General features: G+C 43.0%; 1 protein-coding gene across 10 annotated transcripts in view; it reads left to right on the forward strand.

Annotated features, from left to right (window-relative positions):
- LOC126456768 (thiamine transporter 1-like) overlaps nucleotides 1-22,975 on the forward strand; it is a 619,041-nt gene that overhangs the window by 204,592 nt on the left and 391,474 nt on the right. For 9 of the 10 annotated variants that reach the window (XR_007585386.1, XM_050092528.1, XM_050092526.1 and 6 more), the window contains exon 2: nucleotides 6,535-6,682. Coding sequence is in view for 8 of the 10 variants with exons in the window: in XM_050092526.1 (XP_049948483.1) it covers nucleotides 6,535-6,682 (148 nt within the window). In the remaining 2 variants the exon portion in view is untranslated. Of the gene's footprint in view, nucleotides 1-6,534; nucleotides 6,683-22,975 lie in introns of those variants that run through there. The other variant, XM_050092532.1, reaches the window with a different exon arrangement.

Below are 22,975 nucleotides of genomic sequence, written 5' to 3' on the forward strand. Positions count from 1 at the left end.
GGAATGACTCCTTACCCTCTCCCTTAAAACCCACTTCCTTTCGTCTTTCCCTCTCCTTCCCTCTTTCCCGATGAGGCAACAGTTTGTTGCGAAAGCTTGAATTTTGTGTGTATGTTTGTGTTTGTTTGTGTGTCTATCGACCTGCCAGCGCTTTCGTTCGGTAAGTCACCTCATCTTTGTTTTTATATATAATACTTTGTTATTAATATAATGGAAGGAAACATTCCACGTGGGAAAAATTATATATAAAAACAAAGATGAGGTGACTTACCGAACAAAAGCGCTGGCAGGTCGATAGACACACAAACAAACACAAACATACACACAAAATTCAAGCTTTCGCAACAAACTGTTGCCTCATCTGTATGTGTGGATGGATATGTGCGTGTGTGCGAGTGTATACCTGTCCTTTTTTCCCCCTAAGGTAAGTCTTTCCGCTCCCGGGATTGGAATGACTCCTTACCCTCTCCTTTAAAACCCACTTCCTTTCGTCTTCCCCTCTCCTTCCCTCTTCCCAATGAGGCAACAGTTTGTTGCGAAAGCTTGAATTTTGTGTGTATGTTTGTGTTTGTTTGTGTGTCTATCGACCTGCCAGCGCTTTTGTTCGGTAAGTCACCTCATCTTTGTTTTTATATATAATACTTTGTTATTACTTTGACAGGGATTGGCTCCTAGCTCCTGAAAGCTCCCTGAAAGCCATAATGTCTTTTTTCTTTGAAGATACATGCAGATTATATCCCTCAGTGATTGTGGATAAAACATTAACAGCTGCCTGAAGTGTGTTCTCAGCTCCAAGGTCATCATGACTTGGGGTGTGTGGCGATTGTTGAACAACTATCAGATTTTTTTTTTTTAAATTTATTATTATTATTATTATGGAGACTCAAGTTTAAGCTTTAATTAGAAGCAAACCAATAGACCTATCGTAAAGTGAGTTGCACCAGTATTTTTCTTGGTTTATTCTGGATTAGGCTATATGGAGCAGTCTTCGTTTTAAAGTTCAATATATATATTTTTATTGTATTTTGTAGTAAGGATTGTCTGATTTTTGGCATCTTCGCTATGATCTGCTCATATTGAAACTATATAGCTTGGAATGTAAATGTCCGATATTAATGAAATTTTAATACATTACAGGCACATATATTGGTAGTGGAAAATCTCAAGTTACAGAATTTTTCAATCATGCAAAGGAAAGTTATGACTTTTCTAAAACAACTTTTTCTGAGCGCTGGATAAACATGTGACAGAAAGTGTGGGTTTGTTTTGAAGGTCTCGTTTGTTTTTTATTTATTAAGTTATTTTTATTCATTCATTCATAGATACCCCCCCATGAACCATGGACCTTGCCGTTGGTGGGGACGCTTGCATGCCTCGGCGATACAGATAGCCGTACCGTAGGTGCAACCACAACAGAGGGGTATCTGTTGAGAGGCCAGACAAACATGTGGTTCCTGAAGAGGGGCAGCAGCCTTTTCAGTAGTTGCAAGGGCAACATTCTGGATGATTGACTGATTTGGCCTTGTAACAATAACAAAACGGCCTTGCTGTGCTGGTACTGCAAACGGCTGAAAGCAAGGGGAAACTACAGCTGTAATTTTTCCCGAGGGCATGCATCTTTACTGTATGATTAAATGATGATGGAGTCCTCTTGGGTAAAATATTCCGGAGGTAAAATAGTCCCCCATTCGGATCTCCGGGCGGGGACTACTCAAGAGGATGTCGTTATCAGGAGAAAGAAAACTGGCGTTCTACGGATCGGAGTGTGGAATGTCTGATCCCTTAATCGGGCAGGTAGATTAGAAAATTTAAAAAGGGAAATGGATAGGTTGAAGTTAGATATAGTGGGAATTAGTGAAGTTCGGTGGCAGGAGGAACAAGACTTCTGGTCAGGTGATTACATGGTTATAAATACAAAATCAAATAGGGGTAATGCAGGAGTAGGTTTAATAATGAATAAAAAAGTAGGAGTGCGGGTAAGCTACTACAAACAGCATAGTGAACGTATTATAGTGGCCAAGATAGACATGAAGCCCATGCTTACTACAGTAGTACAAGTTTATATGCCAACTAGGTGTGCAGATGACGAAGAAATTGAAGAAATGTATGATGAGATAAAAGAAATTATTCAGGTAGTGAAGGGAGACGAAAATTTAATAGTCATGGGTGACTGGAATTCGACAGTAGGAAATGGGAGAGAAGGAAACATAGTAGGTGAATATGGATTGGGGCTAAGAAATGAAAGAGGAAGCCGTCTGGTTGAATTTTGCACAGAGCATAACTTAATCATAGCTAACACTTGGTTCAAGAATCATAAAAGAAGGTTGTATACATGGAAGAATCCTGGAGATACTAAAAGGTATCAGATAGATTATATAATGGTAAGACAGAGATTTAGGAACCAGGTTTTAAATTGTAAGACATTTCCAGGGGCAGATGTGGACTCTGACCACAATCTATTGGTTATGACCTGTAGATTAAAACTGAAGAAACTGCAAAAAGGTGGGAATTTAAGGATATGGGACCTGGATAAACTGAAAGAACCAGAGGTTGTACAGAGTTTCAGGGAGAGCATAAGGGAACAATTGGCAGGAATGGGGGAAAGAAATACAGTAGAAGAAGAATGGGTAGCTTTGAGGGATGAAGTAGCGAAGGCAGCAGAGGATCAAGTAGGTAAAAAGACGAGGGCTAGTAGAAATCCTTGGGTAACAGAAGAAATATTGAATTTAATTGATGAAAGGAGAAAATATAAAAATGCAGTAAATGAAGCAGGCAAAAAGGAATACAAACGTCTCAAAAAAGAGATCGACAGGAAGTGCAAAATGGTTAAGCAGGGATGGCTAGAGGACAAATGTAAGGATGTAGAGGCCTATCTCACTAGGGGTAAGATAGATACTGCCTACAGGAAAATTAAAGAGACCTTTGGAGATAAGAGAACGACTTGTATGAATATCAAGAGCTCAGATGGAAACTCAGTTCTAAGCAAAGAAGAGAAAGCAGAAAGGTGGAAGGAGTATATAGAGGGTCTATACAAGGGCGATGTACTTGAGGACAATATTATGGAAATGGAAGTGATGTAGATGAAGATGAAATGGGAGATATGATACTGCGTGAAGAGTTTGACAGAGCACTGAAAGACCTGAGTCTTGGGAGAGCCAGTCATGACAAAACTCTACCATCTGGTGAGCAAGATGTATGAAACAGCCGAAATACCCTCAGACTTCAAGAAGAATATAATAGTTCCAATCCCAAAGAAAGTAGGTGTTGACAGATGTGAAAATTACCGAACTATCAGTTTAATAAGTCACAGCTGCAAAATACCAACACGAATTCTTTACAGACGAATGGAAAAACTAGTAGAAGCCAACCTCGGGGAAGATCAGTTTGGATTCCGTAGAAACACTGGAACATGTGAGGCAATACTGACCTTACGACTTATCTTAGAAGAAAGATTAAGGAAAAGCAAACCTACATTTCTAGCATTTGTAGACTTAGAGAAAGCTTTTGACAATGTTGACTGGAATACTCTCTTTCAAATTCTAAAGGTGGCAGGGGTAAAATACAGGGAGCAAAAGGCTATTTACAATTTGTACAGAAACCAGATGGCAGTTATAAGTGTCGAGGGACATGAAAGGGAAGCAGTGGTTGGGAAGGGAGTAAGACAGGGTTGTAGCCTCTCCCCGATGTTGTTCAATCTGTATATTGAGCAAGCAGTAAAGGAAACAAAAGAAAAATTCGGAGTAGGTATTAAAATTCATGGAGAAGAAATAAAAACTTTGAGGTTCGGCAATGACATTGTAATTCTGTCAGAGACAGCAAAGGACTTGGAAGAGCAGTTGAATGGAATGGACAGTGTCTTGAAAGGAGGATATAAGATGAACATCAACAAAAGCAAAACAAGGATAATGGAATGTAGTCTAATTAAGTCGGGTGATGCTGAGGGAATTAGATTAGGAAATGAGGCACTTAAAGTAGTAAAGGAGTTTTGCTATTTGGGGAGCAAAATAACTGATGATGGTCGAAGTAGAGAGGATATAAAATGTAGGCTGGCAATGGCAAGGAAAGCGTTTCTGAAGAAGAGAAATTTGTTAACATCCAGTGTTGATTTAAGTGTCAGGAAGTCATTTCTGAAAGTATTCGTATGGAGTGTAGCCATGTATGGAAGTGAAACATGGACGATAAATAGTTTGGACAAGAAGAGAATAGAAGCTTTCGAAATGTGGTGCTACATAAGAATGCTGAAGATTAGATGGGTAGATCACATAACAAATGAGGAAGTATTGAATAGGATTGGGGAGAAGAGAAGTTTGTGGCACAACTTGACCAGAAGAAGGGATCGGTTGGTAGGACATGTTCTGAGGCATCAAGGGATCACCAATTTAGTATTGGAGTGCAGTGTGGAGGGTAAAAATCGTAGAGGGAGACCAAGAGATGAATACACTAAGCAGATTCAGAAGGATGTAGGTTGCAGTAGGTACTGGGAGATGAAAAAGCTTGCACAGGATAGAGTAGCATGGAGAGCTGCATCAAACCAGTCTCAGGACTGAAGACCACAACAACAACAACAACAACAACATTCATAGATAAGTTTCTTTGTATGGCTGTCATCATTTCACTCACCTGTATGCATCATTTATAATAGAGGTACGTAAGATGATAATGAAAACAGGTTATACAAAATCAATTCATTTTACAAATATTCATATGCACAATTTATCACTGCATTACATAAAACAGAAGAGCCTGAACAAACTAGAGGAATGAATCATAAGACTTCTCCGATAAAACACCTTGGTTTCCTATTTCATGGAGTAAATTACAAACTGCAATGTATTTTGTTGCTTACAAGCTTATCCATCATTTTTGTTTCCTTTGTAATTGGGCAACCTGCTTATTTATTTGTAATAATTTCATGTTGCATAAACTCTTTAATGGAATAAAAACTATATTTTTGTGATTAGCCTACTCTTTAATATATGTTTTAAGTTTGTACGGTTCTTTTATGTTTTTGATCCCTTTTGGCCGCTTATAATATATTTTGACTCTTTGATAAAGCATAGTGGCTATCTGACTGGGACACATTAAAATGTGCAGTGCCATAAGGCTCCATTTTGGGATTTTTACAGTTTATCATCTTCATCAATGACCTCCAATTTTGTACAAATGTGGCACAACATTTTCCTTTTATGGGCATATGCACCATTGATGAGGTTCTGGGATTCCAGCTTGCTCTCAGATTCCCTGCATATGAGCTCCCTTTGTTTTGTTTCAGAACTGAGATGGTTTCTGTTGCAACATTCAGTTCCGCAGTGAATTTTGCAGTTGTCGTCGTACTTTTCATCACAGTCCTCTTCAGTGACCATATTTCACAATCACTTAACACACATTTTTGTCCAGATGATGACCATTTATGCAGTATAAATCTTCAATACAATGTCTCTTGACACACCAAACACTTTGTGTTCTTCATGGGTAAGCAGCCAGATTTCACCATCCTGACAACATGATATTTCTATGGTCCAACAGGCCGCCATCTTCAAGTGATAGTGCAACTCACCTGAACGTGGTGGCCAGTTGGACCTCAGTAATATCGTGTTGTCAGGATGATGAAATCTCACTGCATACCCTTGAAGAGCATAAACATTTACAACGCGAGAAAAATCTACGTAATAACACCAAACACTTCAGCTACCTTGGTTATGGAAGCACCCACCATACGGTCTCCAACAAATGACCCACATTCAGATTCACATGACTGTGACATAATGCACTGACAGCTACCCAGAACAGTGTTCCAATGATGACTGACACTAGCAATGTATGAAGGACACTATACGAGTGTCATTCACTGACAAATACAAAAGTGCAACCTGCAGGCTTGGCTATCATCTACATTTATGTTCAAGCATGAACTTCTGTTTTTTTGCAACCTTTGTAATTTAAAAGTGGAAAAGAAACTGTTTCTAGCTTTTAGAACTATTAGTTCCTTCATCAAGGACAAAGAAGGTGAGGTAGGGAAGGTTGGAAAGGATGGGCATGGATTTAGAGGTCAGGATGAGAATGATGAGGATAAGGCCACATTTCTGGGATTTTGGTTGTGGTACTTTATTCTATCTGTAATTTTCTACTTTCCTCAGAAGTACCTTACTAGCCACTCCTGTGATTTGTTGAAGTAATTGGACTAAAGGATATAAATTATGGTTGACAATGATATTTGTATTAAATGTAATCTAGAGATGGGTAAAACATTCTCGGTTAACTTGACACAGTAAATTGACTGATAACTTTTTATTGGAGGATTCAGTCACCAAAGACTTTGTAGCCACAATGTAGAAGTAATTCAAATAATTATCAATGTGATTGATTAAATTAGCAGTAGCCATAATTGGTTTTTAATGTACTTTATAGAAGTAGTCTGCCACTGTTGCCTTTGCCTGTTGTATCATTGAAGGAACTTATTCTGTAGTTTTTTGTCATGGAAACAAAAACTTATAATCTCTTCTTGTTAACTAATTTCACTGTAATTTTTAACAGCTGTTATCCTGTGTATGGAGATATGGAACTGTGGGCAAAGACATCACTTTTGCTGTGTTCCTTTGGATTCCTGAAAGAGTTCAGGCCATCTGAACCTTTCATAACCAGCTTCTTATTAGGGCCATGGAAAAATTTTACTGAAGAACAGGTAAATATCTGTGTAGATATAAGATATACACCATCAGTCCAAAAAGTTCCGAAACTGGTTTTATTCCTGGCATGAAGTGACATCGTTGAACTAACTATTTGGCAGCTTTAACTGACAACAGTAAACAATAGACGTGTTTTTGACCAGGCAATGTTAGGTAGTGGGTGTGCAGCTGTAATGTGTCAGCATGGCCATGTCACAAATTGCTGTCGAGCAACATTTCTAAATCAAGTGTTGAAAGATATTCTCCACAATGTTTTGAAGAAGAGAAAAGTGTGTGTATAGTTTGTCCTGTACACCTTGACTCCCAAACAAACACGATGCATGAACAACTCCTGTCACTTGAGTGAAACAATTATCACTGGTGATGAGATTTGGTGTTATCAATACAAACCTACCACAAAATGACAAAGTGTAGAAATCCACATAAAGGCTCAATGTTCAGACAAAGTAACTGACATTCAAATCAACATGATGTGTAAGTTGAAGAGTGACAATTTTACATGGTTGTGTGAACATTCGGTGCCTTATACTCAAGTGGGTGAAGACTATGTAGAACACCTGAAGCATTTAAACCGCCATCTTAACTTTTCAATATTTTTTGTTAATCCAGGTTTGAAGTTTTTTGGATGGTGGGATATCATTTACAACAAAGATTAATGTTTTGAATGTGTTAGTGTAGATAAAGTTTATGAGATAAATGGAAAGAGAATTCTAACTAATGAGTACATAGTTGTATTTCTGATACAGAGTTTATCAAATTTATTGTGTTTTGTGGTATATAAATATTCAACAAATCATGGTATGTGCAGTTTGCACTTTTTTTCTCTTTTTGATATATACTGCCAGTTTTTTATCACTTGTGTGGTTATTTGTTGTTTAGAGGTATCTTCCCGTGTCAGGTCACTGCTAATCCTATTTTATTCTTTGATTTAAAGCTTAAGCAATGTTTATCTTTGCGCTTCAGTGTTATTTTTATATGCACTTGAGAAAGTAGGGACTTGTAAAATAAATCATTTGCATGATTAAATTGTGTGGAAGAGAACTGTTCAGTTTATCTTCAGTATTAGTCACTTGACGAGCTCTGGGGCATCTGTGGTGCCTTTATTATACTCTGTTGCAGCCCCAGTGGCAGTGTAATGAATATTTTCAAGTGTCACTCAAAACTTTATAAGAAACAAATTGGTGGGTAACCGAACCTCAGATCGATCCATCTCACAGACCTAGATATTCTGCTACCGTATGGGATTTTCCCCACTTCCTTAATTTGATGCTTTCTTGGTCTTCCTCACTCCTTTGTATGGTTTTGCTTTGATACTGCACTTACAATATGTTCAAAGGTTGTGCCTGATTTTAGAGTGTTGCCTGTTTACAGATTTTTGGATCTTTTTCTTCACTGTAAATTATTGTTCCTTTCATTGCAGTTCAGCTGATTGCTATGCTTGATTGTTTTCTGGTTTTGATTCAAATGTCTACTATTAACTGCACTGGTGCTATTTCTCTCAATATTAATTCATGACCAAACAAGACAGTTAGACAGTATCCTTTTTTTGATTTTACTAGTCAACTTGTCTACAGAGAGCCCCTTTCCTCTTGCTCCATTTGCAAGGAGAACAGGAAAGGAAATGACTAGTAGTGGTACAGGACACCCTCTGCCATGTGCCATACAGTGGCGCACAGAGAGTGGATGTAGATGTAGATATAGAAGTTCAACTTCTCCCCCCCAGGGATCTCGCCACTCTTTGGTGCTGAAGTGCTCGGTTACCACGGGGCCCCAGCCTTTGCATCATCTTTCACTTGTGTGCTGTATGTCTGTCCTCTTTTCCCCTCCACTTCAGTGTTTGAGCTTCTCTTCTTCTTCCTCCTCCTCCTCCTCCTCCTCCTCCTTCTTATGTGCTCCTGAAGCTGGCCCATGCATCTGACGTGTAACAGGTGACTGACAGCGTAACGCGTAATTCAGAGCCCTGGGTTGACTGGTAGGGTTCACACACATCCCCTGGTACAGGCCAGGCCAAAGGAGGGGAGATTGCCTGAGCTGTTACCTTCCCAAATTGCTGATTGGTCCCTCTGCCAGGTGTTTAGCTCCCCCCCACTCCCCACCCCCACCCCTCTGAGGAAGGTGGGGGGGGGGGGGGGGGGTTGGAAGGAGTGCACCGTCAGAGAAGCTGGCAGTCATGGGGGATTTTCTAGCCAATCGTTCTCACAGCTAATGGCTATGAAACATAAACGGACTGAGGCTGACGATTCAGACTCTCCCAGCTGCACCACGGTTCCTCGTCGTTTGACATTCTGAAGACAGTCAATCCTTTGTAACAGTAAATCTGTTTCTTATTTGGAAAGGTGTTTATGCAATTGCCGGCCCTATGAAATTCTGCTCTCGTTTATGCAAAGGTACTTTACTTTTGGAGACTATTTCTGATTCTCAAGCACTACAATTGCTTGCCACTTTGCTTCTCCGCGACTATCCTGTTTGTGTTGAGGCCCATAGAACTCTGAATTCTTCCTGTGGTGTTATTTACACTAGGCTGCTTGATGGTTTGACCGAGGCAGAAATCCAAACGTACCTCTCTGATCAGGGTGTCATTGCCGTCGATCGGGTTACGAGAAAGGTAGATACATCCTTAATGCCCACACACACACTTTTTCTCACCTTTGATAGATGGGTGCTTCCATCCAAGATCAAAGCAGGCTATGAAGTTACCACAGCCTGACTGTACATTCTGAACCCAATGCACTGCCACCAGTGCCATCATTTCAACCACACTCGAATGTCTTGACACCCGGCCAAATGTGTAACCTGTGGTAGGGATGCACATGAGAACAATTGTCCACCTCCTCGTCTCCCATGTATCAGCTGCAATGGCGACAATACTGCCTCCTCTCGAAATTGTCTTATGTATCTCATGAGCGGGCTGTCCAGGAGATCTGGGTAAAGGAAAAAGTGCTTATCCAGTCACTCACGAGTTACTGGCTAGTCACAAATCCTGCGTTCTACCATCTGGCACTTAAAGTACTGGTATTGCTACATCTTGCTCCGTGAAGGACATGGCCAAGCAGACATGCAACCTCAAATGCAGCTCTGAGGCTGCAAAATTGCCCAGTGTCGTGGTAGCATCTCTGTCTCCTCATCTAGCTGTGCAACAAGCCACAAGACAGTCACCTGCCATGGCAAAGTTATGTGCTACACAACTGGCAGGCCGGAAACGACAGAAGGAATACTCCTACGAAGACTTCCTACATGCCTCCAGCCAACAAACATAAGAGTCTTTCTATGGCAACTGGAAAGGTTCCAAGAATCAAAGGCAGACCGTCTTCTTCTTTATCCACTTGGAGGTCCTCTTCGATGGTGCCACCACATGATAACTTTACGCGGCCAATTTCAGTGTTACCTGTGCACACCACCATTCTTTTTCTGCAGATCGGTATAGGGAGAATGCCAATGCTTCTGTAGATCTGATGGAGCAGGATCCTCCAGCCTCTGCACCCTGTAACAGCGAGTCTTTGAAGGCTGGCACTCCGCAGCCACCGAGGTGACACCCCTTCATTTTTTCCCCTCATCCCCTTTCTTTGTTATGACTCTCCTTCAATGGAACATTCGTGGACTTCGATCAAACAAAGAGGATCTATGGTTGCTCTTAGAATCACAACATTTGCTTGTTCTCTGCCTCCAGGAAACAAAATTGACCATGACCACTTTGAGCTCTTGCATTGCTTTCTGGTCCATTTTGACCTTCCCCTCGTGGATGGCATTCCATCTCATGGGGGAGCCATGCTACTCGTATGGGATGACATTCATAGTAAACCCATTTCCCTGACTACTTACCTTAAGCTGTTGCAGTTCACCTTTTCCTTCTTCATGTGACCTTTACCCTTTGTACCATTTACATGCCTCCGTCATTTGAAGTCACCAGGGCAGACTTCCCCCAGCTTATTGGGTTTCTACCTCACTCCTTTCTGCTGCTCAGTGACTTTAAAGCACACCATTCCCTTTGGGGTTCTCCCAGAACCTGTCAGAGAGGTGCCCTCTTGGCTGACACATTCTCAATTAACTTCATTCCCTCTGCCTTAACACAGGAGCACCCACATTCCTTTCAGACTCCACACTCACTCACTCATTCTCATCTGAACCTATCCTTTTGCACTGCCCAGCTTGCCCATTGTCTCGAGTGCTCAGGTCTCTCTGATATATACGTGAGCAACCATTTCCCATGTGCTGTCCGTTTGCTGACACATACCCCACCTGCGTGCACACTCAAATGGCAGCTTACTAAGGCTGACTGGAGGCTTTATTCCTCCCTGGTGACCTTCGACAAACAACATTTTCCTGGTTTTGATGACCAGATAGAATATTTTATGAACGTTATCCTTACCACCACAGAACATTCCATTCCTCGCACTTCCTCTTTACCACGCTGTGTCCCAATCCCTTGGTGGACCGAAGTGTGCTGCAACACAACTTGTGCGTGGAGACGTGCTCTCTGTATTTTTATCCGTCATCCTACAGTGGAAAACTGCATTCATTTTGAACAGTTGCATGCACAGTGTTGTAGTGTTCTTTGGGATAGTGAAAAAACTAGCTGGATTTCATTCACTGGTTCTTTTAACAGTTACACTTCGTCTTCCATCATGTGGGCTAACCTCCGACAGCTCTCTGGGCCCAAGATCCATTCCTCAATTTCTGGACTGACAGTAGCCAACGATGTCGTAGTGGAACCTATTGCTATCTCCAACACCTTGGGCCATCATTTTGCAGACATCCAGCCTTCCTTCATCAGAAACGAACAGAGAAAGCTTGTGTGATTCCCTTCTCTTCTGAGAATCGGGAGTGCTGCAATGCCACCTTTACTATGTGAGAGCTATATCGTCTTCTCACTTCATCCCGATCCTTTGTGAAAGGGCCAGACAGCATTCACATTCAGGTATTACAGCACCTTTCTTCTGCGTGCAAACACTTTCTGCTTCATACATACAACTGCGTCTGGGCAGAGTGCATGCTGGTGTGAAGCCACTGTCATACCTACACCTAAACTTGGTAAGGACAAAAAACTTCCTTCTAGCTACTGCCCGATTTCTCTCTTCAGCTGTGTTTGCATCTTATTTATGCAATTTATTAAGCGTTGAACTGTGTGGCTTTTGAGCATGCCATTATACAGTTGACTGCCTCGTCACTTTGTCCACCCTTGCCACGAATGGTTTTCTGCAGAAATCGCAGACTGTGTCTGTGTTTTTTTGATTTGGAGAGAGCTTAAGACACCTACAAGAGGACTGGTACCTTCCGTACTCACTATATGTGGGGCTTTCCAGGCTACGTGCCTCGTTTCTTTCAGAAATTTTTAAAATACCCAGTTTTCGAGGTACACGTGGGTTCTGCATCGTCGAACACCTTTACCCAGGAAGACGGTGGGCCTCAGGGTTCAATCATGAGCGTGGTCCTTTTTAGTATTGCCATTAATCCTATAATGGCCTGTCTCCTGCTGGGCATATTCACTCTCCTCGTGTCGACTCGTCTCATCGAGCAGTGTCTTCAGCGATGTCTCGACCATCTTTACTCGTGGAGCATTGACAGTGGCTTTCGTTTTTCTGCTGACAAAACCATTTGTTTGAATTTCTGACGGTGCAATTGTTTTCTTCCACTATCTTTACATCTTTGGCCAGTTGCTCCTCAGTTCATCGGAAATACGAAGTTCCTGGGGCTCCTGCTCGATAGAAAACTTCCCGGGCCGTCCCTCGTCTTACGTGGCAGCCCACCTTATGTGGTCCTTCAATGTCCTGTGTGTCCTCGATGGTACTTTCTGGGGAACAGGTCGAACCACCCTCACTCCTCCGTTTATACTGGTCCTTTGTCCATTCAGATCTAGACTATGGGTGTTTTGCTTATGCATCTGCATTTCTACGCCTCTTATACCATCTTAGTACTATCCTCCACCGTCGTGGCATCTGTTTGGTCACTGGCACTGGCACTGGCACTGTATGCAGAAGCTGCCAACTACTGGTGTCCTACTGCCACGACTTTCTTCTCAACAGATACACGTGCTATTTGTCTGCTATGCACAGCCACCCATCTTATGCCTCCTCCTTTGATCACCAGTATGGGACGCGTCCCTCTTCTGTTATCTCCTGGAGTTCACTTTCATCTCCTGCTCCAGCAGCTAGCTGCAACTTTCCCGGTGGGTGTGAACCCTTCACCACCTTGGCTTCGTGTGGCAACCCGTGTTAACCTTGCCCTTCATTTGCTTCCTAAGGACACTACTGCAGCCTCGCTCTATCATCTTCAGTTTCACAAACTTTGCACGCAACTTTGTGATAGTACCTTTGTATGCACTGACGGCTCTCGGACTGACCGTGGTGTCAGGTGTGCCTTCCTCGTTGTCACCGACATTTTTTGGTATCAGCTTCTGGAACAGTGCTCAGTATTTACAGCAGATCTCTTTGCCCTATATCGAACCACACAGTACGTGCGGCGACGTAGGCTTTTCGGTTGCGTAATATGCTCAGACTCTCGTAGTGCCCTTCGGAGGCTCCGTGTGCTGCACACCGTCCGTCCCTTAGTGCGACAGGTCTAGTAAAGCTGTCACCTGCTCACTCTTAATGGAGCCACTGTGATCTTTATGGGGATCCTGGCCACTTCGGTCTGGCAGAAAAAGAGGCTGTCGATGTTGCTGCTGATGCTGCAGTCCTCGTACCGTAACCCACTAGTGCTTACATTCCGTCCGATGATGTCTGTGTTGCCATCTGTCAGCGAGTGGTGTCACTTTGCCGTCACTGCTGGTCCTTCCTTCGTCGGAACTTGCTGTGGGTTATTAAGCCTCTCCCAGCAGCTCAGACAACCTCCTCTTGGCTCTCTTGCCCTTCTTGCCACGAGGAGACCATTTTAATTAGGTTTTGTGTTGAGCACTGTCTTTTCATCCATTTGTTAAGTGGTGCTCCCCCACCACTTTGTGCACATTGCACTCAACTTTTTACGGCCCACCATTTCCTGACGGAATGCCCTTTTTTTAACCATTAATGTTCTTGTTTGTATTTGCTGTATGAGTTATCAGCTGTTTTAGCAAACGAAGTGTGGGCTTTTGACTGCGTTTTACTTTTTACACATCGTAGCAATATGGCGAAGGCCATTTAGTTTTTATTTCTGGACCTCAATTTGCCTGTGGTGTATTTTATAGACTTTTCCCCTCATCCCTGTTTCGAGCTGCCTTCTCTTCCATTGTTTGGGATTGACGTGTAGTTGTTTTCAACTCCTCTCTTTGTATTAGTGTTCTACAGTTTTGACCTGGATGTATGTGACCCTAGTTGTTTTTGCACCCTAAAAAAATCTCTAAATTTCTTTATTAGTATGTTTTACCAGATAGATCTGGACTCATTATAATTGTCTTCTTTATATCTGAGATCCATGTGGCCACAAGTGGATCTACATGGAATCCAGTTTAGCCATGGCTGTGCACCTATTCACAGAACTCTCTTTTTCTTGATGAGTTCCTAATCCAGAATTTTGTGCATCTACGGGTTGGCCAAAATAGAAGTGGTCTAGGCATTTGCACACCAGATACCAATCTTTTCATTATGCAGTGCCTTTTCAGCATACAAGTCAGAATTTTCTTGATAATGGCATATAGACAGGCTGAATCTGAAGAAGTGAAAAGTAGAGTATCCAGATGTCTTGAGTCCATTCCATCCAGAAACTACCAGCAGACTTGAATATGAGGAGATTGGTGTGAAAGCTGTAACTCATGCTCAGCAGAAAATGTGTAAAGATAAAGCAGCAAATCCCATATGAGAACATTTTATTACAGCAATCTTTTAATTCTTTCTTTCTCTCTCTCTCTCTCTCTCACTCACACACTCACACACACACACACACACACACACACACACACACACACCCCTAATCAGCGTTGTAATTTTGCCTGACCTTTCTGCAGACTGTCCTTTGCGTGGACAGCGCTTTCTAGTTGTTGGATTCATTTCAGACAGTTTCCTAAAGATATTGTCAAGAAATCCTAAAAATACTTTCTGTGCCAATTTTATTTTGATCAACTTTCTATGATTTCATCTTATTCACAGGAGCAAAATCACCCATTCATGGATATTACTTGGGGTTCAGATTGTGCAATTTTCACTGAATGCCTTTAGTGCATGTACAGCGCATGATTGGTATTTTGAGACTATGTGCATGTCTTTTTTTTTTTTTTTAAACAAGCTTTGCATTACCGTTGTAAAATAAATGAAACTTTATATGGTTCCAGAGACCTTTTCCAGTCTCCAACATCTACAGTTTATATACGGTGACTGAAGCAGTGAATGGAAAATTTGTGGCAAAGCCGGGATTCAAACCCGAGTCTCCTCCTCACTAGCCAGATTTGCTACCCACTATGCCACCCTGGCACAGTGTCTTTGCACAGCTGTACGGAGTACCCTGGCATGACTCCCTCCTCAGTCCAAATTCCTGTTCATGCCTCGGCCCATTTGGTATTCCCCCTAAACTCAAACAGCATTGCAAGGGCTCGTCAACTACATTGGAAGAACACCTCAGCTTAGGTGTAAATCAGAATTTGTATTGAGGAAGGAGGCATGCTAGGGTGTTCCACGCAGTTGTGCAAAGGCTCTGTTCCAGGGTGGTGTAATGGTTAGTGCATTTGCCAAGTGAGCAGGAGACCTAAGTTTGAATTCCGGCCTTGGTACAAATTTTCGTTTGGCGTTTGTCTGCATATACACATCATAGACATTTGAGATTTGAAGAGGTCTTTGGAATTGTACATAGTTTCATTTGATTAAAAGAGTGTATGCCTGGGTTTCAGATAGGATTCCTCATTTTCTTCAGTGTTGAGGTTCTATTTCAGTACAGTTGGAGATTCTCTGCAATGGTGTTCAAGTTTAGGGGGGGGGGGGGGGGGGTGGGGGGTACCAGGTTGGCTGAGGTGTGAATGGGAATTCGGATTGAGGAAAGAAGCATGCTAAGGTAGTCTGTGCAGTTGTGCAAACCCCTGAATGCCAGGGTAGCATAGTCGCTAGAGTATCAGCCTAATGAGCACGAGCCCCAGGTTCAAATTCCAGCCTTGATACAAATTTTCATTTGTTGCTTCAGTCTGCATATGTACATTTCTTAAGACTTTTTGAATGAGGCATGTAATATTATATGTGATGATAGTGGAATAAATACAATGTGTTAAGTCAATCAATTTGCTTCTGAAAAAAATCCAAAAATAATGTAGGGAAGAGAACAAATAAAACTAATTAATTGTCTTAGAATTTCTGGGTACAACAGTAGGATATGTTAGTGAAATATGAGCTTTTAATACCAGATTATGAGTGCTAGAAGGGACAAAGGGAAACATGCATAAGGGACAAACAGTGGATTAAATCTTTAATTTTTGTCACAATTTGAGGTAGATTGAGGTTAAACAGAAATTTATAGCTGCAGTGGGACTGAAATTTTGAGAAAAAAAATGTTGTGTAGAAGAACCTACATGCAGGAATAAATAGAGAAGAGAGATTTTGGGGCAGTTGTACACACAGTGACCATCGATTGGGGAGGAGAAAAGGGAAATAAAAAGAAATAAAGGAAAATGAGTTGGGGTTAGAATGAGAAGGACAAAGGGCAGGAAGTAACGAGGAGAAACAGAAAGGAGGGGGAGACAAAATGTTGTTCTCTGAGGAGTTGGTTGAGGAGGAGAAGAATGTACAAAAAGAGAAAGAAGGGAATAAGAGTCCAGTACATGCTGGGCAGTACGTCATTTGCTGAAAGCTTGTCATGTGGTACTGAGCAGAGGATTGGAGTGAGATACAGATGAAGTTTACTCTTCCTACTGCAGGAGTTTGTGTGTGGAAGTTTACTGTATACTTTTAGTACCCTGTCTGATTGTGTCTATTTATTGCCACTTGAGGTTCAATAAATGTGTATAGCGCTGTAAATGCTAATGTGTGCATTGACAAGTAACTTGAATTAATTCTACTAGTGTGTTTCTCTGTATAATGGACTAATTTGCCAGTGCTTAGATGTTAAGTGGTTTCCGCCAGGAGAGAGTAATTGTAAAGTGTCAAATGGGGACATGTCAGGTTCTGCTTGTGTTAACATGTGTTTCCATTGCTCCTCACATGAGGCAGTGCAGTCATTAAAGTGCTGCACATGTATTCAGGAAGACTGCGGTTGAATTCCATGTCTTGCCATCTGGTTTCTTTAAATTCCTTAAGGCAAATGCTGGGCCGATTCCTTTGAAATGTTTGTGGTCACATCCCTTCCTCAACCTTACCAATCAAAGCTTGTCTTCTGTAACTAATGACCTAATCATTAATGGAATATAGCCCTAATTGTTTACCCTTCATTGCATCCTTCCTTGCTGCTCCTGGTAGTCCTACTGAAGTGTTGGTAAAAACTAACACACAACCATGTTTGGGAAACTGTTATGTATGGTGATCATGTTTACAAATTCATGCCAATTATAACAGTGCACTACAAGTGTCTTAGAAAGTATTTCTCTTTATAGAGAGATACAAGTAATTTGGAAAAAAGGTTAACTTTTATATCTAGAAATGACTAGAGTGACTTGCTGAAACCTCAACTTCTTGACTAGACTCTTAAATGAATCATCTATATCTCAGCTGGTTACTTTCCTTAAAAATTTGCTAGGAGAACACCCCATTGTAGAATAACTGCAAGGATGTTGTAATATGCAAAGATACCACTATCAGAATAGTAGGAGGAATGCGAAGAATAAGGGAGTTTAAGTGTATGTAACATCATCAAGATAGTAAATGGAGATTGGGAAGAAACAATGAGTTTCATTCTGATCTTTGAGACTATAAAGTTGTTTGAACACACTAAAGCAAGATTTACATATCACAAGATACAGCCCTATGTTCTGGATCTCATTTATTATTATGAATGTCAGAAGTTAGGATTTGTTTAGAGGTAAAGAAAGAAGCAGAAAGTATGCATAAGATGTACTTGAATTTAGTTGGAGATCCCATGCTTCTCCATTCCAGTGTCCCTCACTTACTCCAACTGCCAATCTTTGAGTAGGAGTTGCTCTGTGTTTGCCAAAGTGCATAAAAGCTCAGCATTTAGTTACAAAACAAACATTGTGTGGTGAGCCAAGCAAGGGAGTTGTTTGCTGTTAAATTTTTGATAACCCTGAAAAAAAAATCATTAAGGAATATACACTCCTGGAAATTGAAATAAGAACACCGTGAACTCATTGTCCCAGGAAGGGGAAACTTTATTGACACATTCCTGGGGTCAGATACATCACATGATCACACTGACAGAACCAAAGGCACATAGACACAGGCAACAGAGCATGCACAATGTCGGCACTAGTACAGTGTATATCCACCTTTCGCAGCAATGCAGGCTGCTATTCTCCCATGGAGACGATCGTAGAGATGCTGGATGTAGTCCTGTGGAACGGCTTGCCATGCCATTTCCACCTGGCGCCTCAGTTGGACCAGCGTTCGTGCTGGACGTGCAGACCGCGTGAGACGACGCTTCATCCAGTCCCAAACATGCTCAATGGGGGACAGATCCGGAGATCTTGCTGGCCAGGGTAGTTGACTTACACCTTCTAGAGCACGTTGGGTGGCACGGGATACATGCGGATGTGCATTGTCCTGTTGGAACAGCAAGTTCCCTTGCCGGTCTAGGAATGGTAGAACGATGGGTTCGATGACGGTTTGGATGTACCGTGCACTATTCAGTGTCCCCTCGACGATCACCAGTGGTGTACGGCCAGTGTAGGAGATCGCTCCCCACACCATGATGCCGGGTGTTGGCCCTGTGTGCCTCGGTCGTATGCAGTCCTGATTGTGGCGCTCACCTGCACGGCGCCAAACACGCATACGACCATCATTGGCACCAAGGCAAAAGCGACTCTCATCGCTGAAGACGACACATCTCCATTCGTCCCTCCATTCACGCCTGTCGCGACACCACTGGAGGCGGGCTGCACGATGTTGGGGCGTGAGCGGAAGACGGCCTAACGGTGTGCGGGACCGTAGCCCAGCTTCATGGAGACGGTTGCGAATGGTCCTCGCCGATACCCCAGGAGCAACAGTGTCCCTAATTTGCTGGGAAGTGGCGGTGCGGTCCCCTACGGCACTGCGTAGGATCCTACGGTCTTGGCGTGCATCCGTGCGTCGCTGCGGTCCGGTCCCAGGTCGACGGGCACGTGCACCTTCCGCCGACCACTGGCGACAACATCGATGTACTGTGGAGACCTCACGCCCCACGTGTTGAGCAATTCGGCGGTACGTCCACCCGGCCTCCCGCATGTCCACTATACCCCCTCGCTCAAAGTCCGTCAACTGCACATACGGTTCACGTCCACGCTGTCGCGGCATGCTACCAGTGTTAAAGACTGCGATGGAGCTCCGTATGCCACGGCAAACTGGCTGACACTGATGGCGGCGGTGCACAAATGCTGCGCAGCTAGCGCCATTCGACGGCCAACACTGCGGTTCCTGGTGTGTCCGCTGTGCCGTGCGTGTGATCATTGCTTGTACAGCCCTCTCGCAGTGTCCGGAGCAAGTATGGTGGGTCTGACACACCGGTGTCAATATGTTCTTTTTTCCATTTCCAAGAGTGTAGTTCAACACAGATACATGGTGATGCAATAGCAGATAACACTTACATATGAAAATCTATTTGCAAGGTACAAAATAAGATATCAGCCAACAAGGCCTTTGTCAAAAATAGCCCCCCCCCCCCCCCCCCCCCCACACACACACAGTGATGCTAGTGCATCCCACACACACATGACCACAGTCTGTTGCAGCTTAAGCCACACTATGAGCAGCAGCAGTGGCAGCAGCAGTGCATGATGGGAGAGGCAGCTGGGTGGGGATAAGGAGGTGGTTAGGGTGGGGAGGGAAAGGGATAGCAGGGTAGGAGTGGGGAATAGGGAGTGTGCAGGGATGATATGGAGAGAGGGTAGGGCAGTTACGGCAGTCGAGAGCTTAGATGGAGAGTGTATGGCGGGGGGGGGGGGGGGGAGGTTAGTGCAAAAGGAGAGAAGTAAAAAGTGCATAGGTGGAATAGAGAGCTGTGTAGTGCTGGAATGGGAAAAGGGAAGGGGCTGTGGGTGAGGACGACGACTGACGAAGGTTGAGGCCAGGAGGGATACGTGAACATAGGATACATTAACGTAGGATACATTGCAGGGAGAGTTCCCACCTGTGCAATTCAGAAAATCTGGTGTTGGTGGAAAGGAACCATATGATACAGGCAGTGAACCAGTCATTGAAATGAAGAATGTTGTGTTGGGTGGTGTGCTCAGCAACTGGGTGGCCCAGTTGTTTCTTGGCCACAGTTTGTCATTGGCCATTCATACGGAAAGACAACTTGGTGGTTGTCATGCCCACATAGATTGTAGATTGTAGGACTGTGGTTGCAACTTAGCTTGTAGATCAAATGGCTGGTTTCATGAGTAGGCCTGCCTTTGATGGGAGAGGTGGTGTCTGTGACTGGACTGGAGTAGGTGGTGGTGGGAGGATGTATGGTATAGGTCTTGGATCTAGGTCCATTACAGCAATTTGAGCCATGAGATAAGTGGGTGGGAGGATGGGTTTTGTAGGAATGGATAAGTATAGTATGTAGGTTTGGTGCATGGCGGAATACCACTGTGGGAGGGATGGGAAGGATAGTGGGCAGGAAATTTCTCATTTCAGGGCATGACAATAGGTAGTCTAAACCCTGGTGGAGAATGTAATTCACTTGCTCCAGTCCTGGGTGGTACTGAGTTATGAGGGGAATGCTCCTCTGTGGCTGGACAGTGAGACTTTGGGAGGTGGTGGGTGACTGGAAAGTTAAAGTGTGTAACATTTGTTTTTGTATGTGAATGGGAGGATAATTACGGTCTGTAAAGGCCTCAGTGAGACCCTTGGTATGTTTAGAGAGGGACTGATTGTCATTTCAGATGTGATGACCACGGGTGGGTAGGCTGTATGGAAGGAACTTCTTGGTATGGAATGATTGGCAGCTGTCAAAGTGGAGGTAAGTTCAATATGGACAGAGGTAGCCATCTTTGAGGTGGAGGTCAATATCTAGGAAGGTGGGTTGTTGGGTTGAGTAGGACCAGGTGAAGTGAATGGGTGAGAACCTGTTGAGGTTCTGGAGGAATGTGGATAGGGTGTCCTCATCCTCGATTCAGATCCCAATGATGTCATTAATGAATCTAAACCAAGTGAAGGGTTTAGGATTTAGGATGTTTGGGTAGGAGTTCTCTAGATGGCCCACGAATAGATTGGCATAGGATGGTGCCATGTGGTTGCCCATAGCCTTACCCCAGATTTGTTTGTAGGTAATGTCTTCAAAGGAGAAGTAATTGTGGTTGAGGATACACTTGGTCATGGTGACCCGGAAGGAGGTTGTTCATTTGGTATCTGTTGGGCATTGGGAAAGGTAGTGTTCAATAACAGTACAGGCATGGGAATTAGGGATGTTAGTGTAAAGGGATGTGGCATCAATAGTGATGATCAGAGCACTGTGAGGCAAAGAGACAGGAACTGTGGAGAGTCGGTGGAGGAAATGGTTGGTATCTTTTATATGGGAGAGTAGGTTACATGTAATAGGCTGAAGGTCTTGGTCTACAAGAGCAGAAATTCTCCCTGTGGGAGCACGGTAACTGGCCACAATGGTGTGTCCTGTGTGGTTGGGTTTATGGACTTTAGGAAGCATGTAGATGGTAGGAGTGTGGGAAGTGGTAGGGGTGAGGAGAGAGATGGATTCTGGGGAGAGGTTCTGGATGGGCCTAAGGATTTGAGGAGAGACTGGAGAGCCTGCTGGATTTCTGGAATGGGGTGACTGTGGCAAGGTTTGTAGTTAGATGTATCTGACAGCTGGCAGAGTCCTTCTGCCAGATAATCCTTGTGGTTCAAAACAAGTTTGCATGTTGAGGGATTTGGGGAATGATGGTGAGGCAGGGTTTGAGGTTAAGAAATTCTGGAAATTTGAACAAGGGGGGTTAACAGGGTGGTTGTTGTTGTTGTTGTTGTTGTTGTTGTGGTGGTGGTGGTCTCCAGTCCTGAGACTGGTTTGATGCAGCTCTCCATGTTACCCTATCCTGTGCAAGCTCCTTCATCTCCCAGTACCTACTGCAGCTTACATCCTTCTGAATCTGCTTATTGTATTCATCTCTTGGTCTCCCTCTACGATTTTTATCCTCCACGCTGCCCTCCAATACTAAATTGGTGATCTCTCGATGTCTCAGAACATGTCCTACCAACCGACCCCTTCTTCTAGTCAAGTTGTGCCACAAGCTCCTCTTCTCCCCAATTCTATTCAATACCTCCTCATTAGTTATGTGATCTACCCATCTAATCTTCAACATTCTTCTGTAGCACCACATTTCGAAAGCTTTTATTCTCTTCTTGTCTAAACTATTTATCGTCCACGTTTCACTTCCATACATGCCTACACTCCATACAAATACTTCCAGAAACGACTTCCTGACACTTAAATCTATACTCAATGTTAACAAATTTCTCTTCTGCAGAAACGCTTTCCTTGCCATTGCCAGGCTACATTTTATATCCTCTCTACTTTGACCATCATCAGCTATTTTGCTCCCCAAATAGCTAAACTCATTTACTGCTTTAAGTGCCTCATTTCCTAATCCAATTCCCTCGGCATCACTTGACTTAATTCGGCTACATTCCATTATCTTCGTTTTGCTTTTGTTGATGTTCATCTTATACTCTCCTTTCAAGACACTGTCCATTCCATTCAACTGCTCTTCCAAGTCCTTTGCTGTCTCTGACAGAATTACAATGTCATCGGTGAACCTCAAAGTTTTTATTTCTTCTCCATGGATTTTAATACCTACTCCGAACTTTTCCTTTGTTTCCTTTATTGCTTGCTCAATATACAGATTGAATAACATTGGGGATAGGCTACAACCCTGTCTCACTCCCTTCCCAACCACTGCTTCCCTTTCATACCCCTCGACTCGTATGACTGCCATCTGCTTTCTGTACAAATTGTAAATAGCCTTTTGCTCCCTGTATTTTACCCCTGCCACCTTCAGAATTTGAAAGAGAGTATTCCAATCAACATTGTCAAAAGCTTTCTCTAAGTCTACAAATGCTAGAAACGTAGGTTTGCCTTTCCTTAATCTTTCTTCTAAGATAAGTCGTAGGGTCAGTATTGCCTCACGTGTTCCAACATTTCTACGGAATCCAAACTGATCTTCCCCAAGGTTGGCTTCTATCAGTTTTTCCTTTTGTCTGTAAAGAATTCGTGTTAGTATTTTGCAACTGTGACTTATTAAACTGATAGTTCGGTAATTTTGACATGTGTCAACA

Source organism: Schistocerca serialis, chromosome 2, assembly GCF_023864345.2.
Source record: "Schistocerca serialis cubense isolate TAMUIC-IGC-003099 chromosome 2, iqSchSeri2.2, whole genome shotgun sequence".
Lineage (NCBI taxonomy): Eukaryota > Metazoa > Arthropoda > Insecta > Orthoptera > Acrididae > Schistocerca > Schistocerca serialis.